Consider the following 9,980-nt stretch of genomic DNA (forward strand, 5'->3'; position numbering starts at 1 on the left):
AATACAGGCACAGACTGTATGTGGAAAATGATTTAAGACTGAGACTCTCTCCAATACAACCCAACATTGCAGAGTTATGTGCATCTTTTCAAGCACACCCTTCTCATTAACCTGTGGTGAGTTATTCACAATTTTTGATGAACAAATAAGGTTTTATATGTAAGATGGCTAAATAAAGAGCAAAATTATAGATTATTATTATTTGTGCCCTGGTCCTAAAAGAGCTCTTTGTCACTTCCCACAAGCTGGGTTAAAACATCATTCTTATATGTAATAAATGTATTGTATAATGTGTGTGTGGCAGGCTTAAAATGATGGCAAAAAACAACATTTGCGAGTGCGCTGACCCTGGTGCTAGAGGGGGTACGCAGATGGAGGTTGAATGTTTGAAGGGGTACGGGACTATAAAAACTTTGGGAACCACTGCGCTAGACCATTCATTTGGTTTGCAAATCAGTGTACCTGCGCAGCATCAGCTCAATTTTATGCCTACGAATGCATATGAAATTACCCAGCAGCCATTAAAAATAATAATAAATAAAAACGTCTTCTGGCGGTTAAAATTTGCAGCCATGATGAATTTTTACTTTAATCAAATGAACATTTTTAATGACGTTTCTTTGCTATTCTGTCGTCTCAGGATATACATTGGGAGACGTCTCAGCACCTACTGACGCTGATGCTGCGTTCTGACACGTCACCCCAGTTGTGACTCATACAGCTGGCATGCCTTCAAATGGGACAACTTCAGAATCCTACAGCTGGCATGCCTTCAAATGGGACAACTTCAGAATCATACAGCTGGCATGCCTTCAAATGGGACAACTTCAGAATCATACAGCTGGCATGCCTTCAAATGGGACAACTTCAGAATCATACAGCTGGCATGCCTTCAAATGGGACAACTTCAGAATCATACAGCTGGCATGCCTTCAAATGGGACAACTTCAGAATCAAGGGAGAAGAGGTTGATGTAGCATTCTCCATTTTAGGTGATTGCCTCAAAACTTATCTTCTTCACCTTGGTGACTGCTATGTACTGCTTCTTTCTCCCAGAAATGCCTTGAATCAGGAACTGCTTTGTGCTGCCTTGTTCCTCGCAGTATTTAGAATATTGTTTTATATTGATGGCTGCCAATCGGCATTCATGTTTATCTCATTTTCTTTTGCATGTCGAGTTTGTGGTTTGCCTGATTGTTATGCTCAAGGGAATGATTCATGTGAATGAATATTAATTGTGAAATATTTCCTTCACTAATTTTCTTTGAGAACTTGATCGCTTTGCTACTTACATTGTACTTTTTCAGTATTCATTTATGTTTGAGTTATTTAGCAGACACTCTTAGCCAGAGTGACTTACAGGAGCAATTCGGGTTAAGTGCCTTGCTCAAGGGCACATTGACAGATTTTTCACCTAGTCTCAGGATTTGAACCAGCAAAGTTCTTAACCGCTAGGCTACCTGCTGCATTTGAAATCATTCCATAATTTTCTCTGAACACTGCAACTTACTGAATAGACATCTACAGTATGCCATCAGACTCATTTCACCTGTTTAAATTAATGGAGGCATAATGCAGATGAACATGATTTTATTTTATTTAACTTTGGTCAACATAAACAAGTGAATACATTGCCACCATGTTAATTATTAAACAGAGAAATGCTTTATTACCAGTGTTCCTGTTTTTAATGTTGTAATCAGTACATGTCAATTCAACCTTCATTTTTGCATTGATAACTTGGAAAACAAAGTATGCACTTTTGATCCCAATAAATGATTTAAGGGCACATGTAAGAGGCTTGTCGGAATGTCCTCTTACTACACGAAGAACCATCAACTTTCCATGTTTTGGAGGTAATCTGTATATCAATAGAGCTGTATGGTGTGCAGTACTCTTTCTCTAATTATATACCTAGTGTTATCACAGACAGCCACAAATAGCAGCAGTAATGAGAAATCTATAAAATAGAATTTAAAAATAATGCACATAAGGTTTGTAAAACATTTGGGGACATAACCAGTAGCTGTCATTGATAGACGTAGGTATTAAGGCTGCAGATTCCCTTTGTCTTGCATCTCCTCCCATGAAGTTTCCAGCCTGTATCTTAAATGAGAGCAACACAAATAAATATCTCGACACTTGCACATGATCGGTCTCAAATGGTGGTTCTGAAACTTTGGAGTAGTTCCTTTGAAGATAGCTTGAGAGAACTACTCAAAAGACCGCAGTGTGACAGAATTTTTTTCTACCTCCACAACATAAAAACATGCAAAGCAATTAAGAACATGATTTAATACAGTTCTAAATATTAAAACACATAGCTGTAGTTTTAGTTACTTTTATTAAGTGGATGACACCATAAAGGTGTACTTGAATAGATACAGTCAGTGAGATTACCATGTCTGGGGGATAAATTGGGGATAGGAGGGAGTGGGTAGAGAAAAGAAAAAAGGTCCACTTTCCAAATTCATGACCTGTTGCAAGTGCTTTGGCCTGAATGCATGGTCAATGGGGGAATGTTAACAGGTAGGCCTAAAACCCAGGAAATACCATGTTTTAGAAGGGCCCAAAAGAGGGTGTTATAACAATGACAAGAGGTCATTTTCAGGGCTTTCCATAGTTTGGTTGTTAGATTATGAAATAAAGGCTGAAAATGTCAACACAAACACCAATGTTCAAGAGTTTGACCTCTTGGGAGTGCCGTTCCATTGATTCAACGTAAGGTGGGCTCTCAGGGTCCGATCTATGCCCTGGCACCGATTCACCCAAGGCAAAATCAACCTCTGACTCAAAATAAAACAGGCAGACCAATCAACCTCCTGCAGCAGCAAAAGGAGAAAAGTGCCACCAGGAGGACGATAGGGCTGTTAGTTTCTGTTACGGATAAACCACTAGGCTTAACTACGCAGGAACAGTAAAGCCTTGTCCTCAGGATGGAGCCCAATTCTTTTTTAGTTGATCTTATCCTGGAAAATGTACAGGTTGTTGGTGGCCGCCACAGCGATTACATTTTCTTTGGGGTGCCAGGCGGTGTGCAGGATCTTCTTGTTGAAATCCAGGCTGTCCACGCTAATTTCGTCTTTCTTCCTCTTGCCTCCAGTGGAGACTTTGCGGGGTTTGAGTGTGCCACGCGGTTTGCTGCTCTCCCTGGAGGCCTCCAGTGTAATGTCCTTCCTGGTGTTGCGGTCAAACATCCGGAAGAAGTTGTTGTAGGAGCCAGTCATGATTGCACTGAGAAATGAAAGAAACATTAATAATTAAAACGTACATATTGGCAGAAAAGTTGTCCAAAGAACAACATAGTAGTTGCAGATTGCCTTAAACAGAGAAAGTGCTAGGGTTTCTCACCTGTCGCTACCGTTCCAGCAGCACTCAAACTTGTCGAATATGCAGTCATTTTCATACAATGAACAGAGCTTGCTGCGAAGGTATTCGTGAACCTGGACGGGAGAACGTTGATTAGTGTATTTGGAAAATAATTGCCTCTTTCCAACTATTTTCTTACACCCAACTCGATAATTGTGGGTAAGCAGACCACACTGAAAATTATGTTAGTTGTTGTAGAAGAGCAAGCTAGGTACCTTATAGTGATTGGGGGGAAAAATGGATAGTTACATATCATGATATTATTTTCTTTACAATATCACAATTTTATTTTTGCACTAGTTGGCTGTACCTGCACCAAAACTTCAGTATTTGTCCTTCATAGCTTGTTCTTCATCTTATTTTTAAATATGGAATAAATTTTTTTGCACTTTATTTTCATGACTGATCAAAACTTGTTTTCTCATGGCTCTCTCGTCTCTATGCAGCAGACATATGGTGAGCAATATGTTCGGAACATCGATTCACAATACATATAGAATAGTGAGAATTGCAATACATATCGTATTGGCACCTAAGTATAGCGATATTGTATTGTGAGGTCCCTGATAATTCCCCAGCCCTAGTACCTGATATGTCTCGACTGGCCTGTTCTCCATGTTGAGGTCCCACACCTTGACGGAGAGGTAGTCCCGTGTCATCATGTAGCGCCCGCTGTGACTGAACTTCACGTCAGAAATGGACGAGATGATCTCAGAGAAGAACGACCTGCTGCTTGGATCCTCAGGCTCCTCAAAGACTACAATCACAAACATGGAGAGAGATACTCAAAATGACAGACAATCTAAGCTCATGTATCTGTGAATGAACATCATTTAGAATGCAGAGAACAAGGCTCTACGGATACTCACACTTAGTGTGCCTATCGCAGAGTGCTGCTGCTCGCATGTCACAGAGGCGTATGGTGCCTTTGCTACTGCTGTACACAAATACATTGCATTGGTTTGGCTGGCACTCAGCAGCTGTGATCACCTCTGTCAGTTCCTCCATGTTGGCAGGCTTGATGTCTACAATGTCTGAGAACACACTGTTAAGGAAATTAACTGAAATGAGTCTAAAAGGCTCATATAGGCCAGTTCGGACAAAGCAAACATTTGCATCTAAAAGTCATGATGCTGAAGACTTCAGGACAGATAACTTTTCAGACAAAGGATACTAAAGCTTCTGTCAGTGATTTCCAAGTGCCATAGGTTAATTCTTAGGTCATCAGCGGAGAGGTACGTTTGATGATCGCTATTTACAGAAATGGAATTAATATGATATGTATGAGCGTTGGCAAACACCCTCCGAGGACTTGCTTCTACCATGAGATCCATGGGCATCAGCACTGGTACCTATAAACACAGGACAAATTTATTCAGAGGTGAAAGCAATAAGCATGCTGCGTGTGTTTGTTCTTGTACAGTGTTTGCTGAAATCTTAAAGGTTAAGCAACATTTAACCAACCCGCAGGGAGGTAATTCTAAAGGGATCCCTGAGACGTCCATCTTCGTCTTTCAAGTTGTAACCCTCAGCCCGCTTGTCTCGTTCACTGATTTTCCACAATTTGATAGTTTTATCTGTATAAAACAAAAATGTGTATGTTGAGGCTGAAGACAACCTATCCAAAAGCTTAGTAGGTTCAAGCAAAATGTTCTTACCATTTGTTGAGAGCAGAAAGTGAGCAGAGTTTTGTTGGGCTAACCATCTTATTTTGTTAATTTTTTCCTCAATTTCTAAACTTTTCAAGTAATCAAATTCAGGTTCGTGACTCTGAAATGTGCTATAGACGTTGTATTCCCCTCGCAGGTGTGGTCGATTTTTACACTGAAAGAGAAAAGTAGATGTGCACTGCGTGTCAAACTTAGATATTAAACATATATTATAATTAGAATTTTCATAATTTCTTTCCATAAAACCCATCATAGCTGACTCCAAAATGTATGACAGTAACCAGGTTTCCATCCAACCTTTTTATGCGAGTAAAGAACGACGGAGAAAAAAAAATGTCATTACAGGTCTGACAAAAACAGCAAATTTGGCGGTCAATTTTCCAAACGTCAACAAAACAAAATACACTAGACAAGGTGGGATCTCTGTGTCGGTAAAATGTATTACGCAAGAAATGGAGGTGGAATCTTGCTCTTTTATCAATAATAATCTCATGTAGCCTAGGCTATACCTGCACGGTATCTGCGAGCTGTAGAGCGCACGTGCCAATACCAGAGTGGGCACATTCGCTATAAACGCAACTTTTTTTTGTGACAAAACCATCAGTAGAGTTGAAACATGGGAATGGGAATTTAACCGCAAAAGTAATTTCTATGTGCACTACGTCATCACGCACAGCCATTTATCCGCAACAAGTCAATTTGATGGAATCATCTCTGGTGGGAAAATGCGGATTTAGAATATTTGCATGAAAATCTGTCACCAATTGGATGGAAACTTAGCTAGTGTTTATGAAAATAAATGTAGTTGTTAATTATAAAATTCACCTCCTGTTCATGTTGAAATATGACAACTCTGCCTCCCTTGTCTCCAGTTGCTAGAAACTCTCCAGAATGGTTGAATTCAACCGTTGAGATGATATCAGCTGAAAGGAGGACATGTACCATTAAATCTGGATTCTGGAGCATGATTAAGTGTATAAGGGTTAGTTGGTTTAAGGGTTATCCTTATACAATAGACACACATCAGCAAAATGACAACACCTGGTACAAAAAACAATCCCGGTAAAACTTTCATGGGTGCACACTATGCAATGTAGTCGACAGAGCAGTTTGTACATTTCTACCTCTACTTTGAAAGAATCAAACACACAAATGTGACTCTCTCCCTATCAGAATGTATGCCGCGTTCAAAACAACTGGGAACTTAGGGAAAAAACCTAGCACCGACTGGGAAAATAATTTTCTCCGAAACTTTTTAGAGCTCTGACTTAAGGACCTGCAGATCACGGACGTAATGATTTGACCTTGTTTTTTCCCCTTCTAGTTCACAGTTGTCATAAAAGCACCAGTACTTTATCATACAAATATGTGCTCACAAATAAAGTGAGGGAAACACTCTTTAAAGCAACTTATAGTGTCAGTAAATATATTAGAAATGTTTATGAGAAATGTACCTTTTGTCAATTTGAGCCAGAATCACTTGGGGCATTTGTATTTCCAATGTGTGTATGTGACTATGTTCTGGGTGGATCTTCAGCTGGATTTGGGTAAAAGATTTGGTAGGGGCATCCATCTGCAAGCTTGTGAGGTTCTTTTAGTTTTTTGATAAGATAATCCACTAACAAAAAGTATGAGATTCATTTGAATATAATTATTGCGAAATATTACATCCAATAACATTTTCAATATTTTTCAAGGTAGATTAAATAATTACTTTACAACACTGAATACTATGCTCTGTAACAATATGAAGGAAATGAAATCAATTGATACACTAAGCTATTCAAATGTATTTGAATGTAAAAACCCTGTAGGTGTTTCTGTTCTTGTGTTTATCTGTTTGTGATGTTTTGTGTCGAATTTTTAAGAAGGACACATAGATTTTTGTAACACATTTGTATCCTTTAAAATGTATAGAAATTCAATTTAAAAAACGGTATACCGACGCAGACCTTTGACGTCATTGACAAATCGCACCCACACTAGCTAACTTAACTACGCTAGCAAGATGACTCGTTAGTTTACGACAGTACGTTTATCTTACTAGCCTACATAAATTACAATATCTAATACGTTCTCTGACTGCCTAATTCGTATTATATGTTACATAAATGTGCGGGACATAAGTTACTGGGGAGTTACTGGTAGTTATACCGTTAGCTTGCTAATGCTAGCCGACCGTAAGCAAGAGAAGCCAGCTAAGGTAGCTAGTTAGAAAAACAAACTCCGCGTTGCCCAGCTGTGCTCATTATATACATGCAGTGTCATGACATCTTTGTTCTTGAAAAGACAGTCAGTCAAAGGCGTAGTTGGCGGAAGTTAGCTAACAGTATCACATTTGAGCTCAAACGCTAACGTTTAGCTAGCTACCATTAGCTACTCACCTTCCGCAACATCTTCATCTATTGCCCCCTTCACTTGTGAGAAACACCACTGAAAATCATTTCCACCGGCAACTCCTGCATAACAACAATATTGGAATAATTAGCGGCAGTTCACCAACCCATTTAGAGTCAAATGATGTGTTGTCAGTTAACGCTAGCTAGCCAAGTTAAAACTTGCATTCAGGCCACACAGCAACGAGTGAGTGGTATGAGGATCCTTTCCTAGCTACAAAAGTAGCTTACCTGCCATTGTTTCATTTAGCAGAGTTGGCTATTACTGAACACTGCTTATTCAACCAATGCAACTTGCGTGGGGTAAAAATAGTCAACATCCACAGGCAAGGTGAAGAGTCGGGATCAGATCACGGAAATCGTCTGTGATTTTTTTTCCCCATCCAAAATGGCGCACATTGCGTGACACAATGACGTTATTTCGACATGCCTCCAAGCATCTTTCAGGTATGTTATCCTGAACCCCACCATCCATCAATCCATCCTCTTTGATGAGGTTTAACTGCGGTTGGCATCCAATAAATGTTGCATTACCGCCACCAACTAGACTGGAGTATATCTCCCTTTTACTTTGCTTATAAACCAACAAATACCCTACCATAACCCTACACTCTTTTAAACCCATCACCCTACTCCACTAAATCTATTGAGTCATACCTCAGGCCAACAGCCTGAAAGGATGGGACACCACCACTCAACACACCATATAACTCTTCTGACTTCAAATCTCTTACACCCAAATACTTCTCTGCAGCTGCCACCACAACCTCAATTTTCTGCAACTTACTGTATGCTCCATCCCTGCAGTACGGTTGATAATCATTGCTATAAAACACAAGAAAAATCCAATCTCACTGAACCATATATCACTTGTTGGCCTATCCCTTTGTACTGGTACAGATCTACTACTCACACCATTCCTCTCAGGATCCCTTGACCCATCTTCCTTTGCTTTATTCACTGCCTCAGCATGCAGTAACTTCTGCACTACTCTAACCCTGGTAACCTCAACCTGCCTCTCTCTCACCAGACATTTCTGATTCCCAGGCCCATGGGCATCCCTACAATTAAAAGATACTGCTTCTTAACCTAATGTTACACATACCTTTATCTCATGCCCTTCTGCATACTTCTCACACCTAGGAACCCTCCTAAACACTGCTGCCACATGCCCATAAGCTTGCCACCTTGTAACAACGTAATGAATTCGGTACAAAAGCTTGTACGGGATAACTGATATTTCCTAACATCACTTTGTCGAGCAACGACTCGACATCAAACAAAAAAAAACAGACAACGACTCTTCTGTTTCTCCGTTCAGGACACCCTGTCTGCATCACACCAAACAACGAGCATCACAAACACAGAGAATCTTCCCCTCCAGTCCACTTTCACATTTATCACTACCACCATTATTCTTGAACAAATCATCTACATTTTTTCAAATTTTTTTAACCAATTCAAGCTCACCCTCTTCCTCCCTCTAGCTCGTCGACCTCCTCTGCCTCTCTTTTTCCCTCCATTCCTCCTCTGTAATCCAAATATACGTCTTCTTATGATAATACTGCACTTCTCCTGATATACATCTCGTTCTTGCCCTCTCAAGGGACTCCATTTCCCACTCGCTCAGTTCCATCCTCCCATCCATCCATCCCTAACTGTAGACAGTTTTGTCTATGTTTGAGTCATTTATGCTCGGCCCTACTCCTTGCAACTTCATTGAGACAACAGAAAAACTGGATTGATCCTCACCCTTAATGTTGATGACTGAATTGAAGTGCAATGTATGGTTGCACATTGAAATGTAACCTAGGCCTACCTTTAAATTGTTTGTAATGCAATTCAAGTAAAAATGTGTCTGTAAAGGACATCACTGACAACCTGGAAACGATCCATCCGCACAGACAGTATGAACAAGGCGCCCAGTACCCTGCCCTGAACTTTAGTGTCACTGTTACTAGGCGGCTACCACCCTGTACTTAACCCTGCTCCTTAGAGAATGCTGCCCTACAGTATGTACATAGTCATTGAACATTGGTCACAAGTCGGAAGTTTACATACACGTAGGTTGAAGTCATTAAAACTCGTTTTTCAACCACTCCAAAAAATTATTGTTATAACAAAATATAGTGTTGGCAAGTTGGTTAGGACATCTATTTTGTGAATGGCACAAGTCATTTTTACAACATTTGTTTACAGACAGATTATTTCATTATAATTCACTGTATCACAATTCCAGTGGATCAGAAGTTTGCATACACTAAGTTGACTGTGCCTTTAAACAGCTTGGAAAATTCCAGAAAATGATGTCATGGCTTTAGAAGCTTCTGATAGGCTAAATTACATAATTTGAGTCAATTGGAGGTGTACCTGTGGATGTATTTCAAGGCCTACCTTCAAACTCAGTGCCTCTTTGCTTGACATCATTGGAAAATCAAAAGAAATTGGACAAGACCTCAGAAAAAAATTGTAGACCTCCACTTGTCTGGTTCATCCGTGGGAGCAATTTCCAAACACCTGAAGGTACCATGTTCATCTGTACAAA

General features: G+C 39.9%; 1 protein-coding gene across 1 annotated transcript; it reads right to left on the reverse strand.

The window, feature by feature from the left end:
• Positions 1-1,579: 1,579 nt before the first annotated feature.
• LOC106607298 (serine/threonine-protein phosphatase 2A 55 kDa regulatory subunit B delta isoform) lies at positions 1,580-7,854 on the reverse strand. The gene is made up of 10 exons (XM_014204125.3): positions 7,667-7,854; positions 7,424-7,498; positions 5,865-5,962; positions 5,028-5,193; positions 4,834-4,946; positions 4,544-4,721; positions 4,239-4,403; positions 3,957-4,126; positions 3,352-3,443; positions 1,580-3,234 (listed from the first exon to the last, which is right to left on the reverse strand). The coding sequence occupies exons 1-10, from the start codon at positions 7,671-7,673 to the stop codon at positions 2,955-2,957; spliced, it is 1,344 nt and encodes a 447-aa protein (XP_014059600.1). The 5' UTR covers positions 7,674-7,854; the 3' UTR covers positions 1,580-2,954.
• Between the last annotated feature and the right edge of the window lie 2,126 nt (positions 7,855-9,980).

Source organism: Salmo salar, chromosome 01 (genome assembly GCF_965601325.2).
Source record: "Salmo salar chromosome 01, fSalSal1, whole genome shotgun sequence".
NCBI classification, from domain to species: domain Eukaryota; kingdom Metazoa; phylum Chordata; class Actinopteri; order Salmoniformes; family Salmonidae; genus Salmo; species Salmo salar.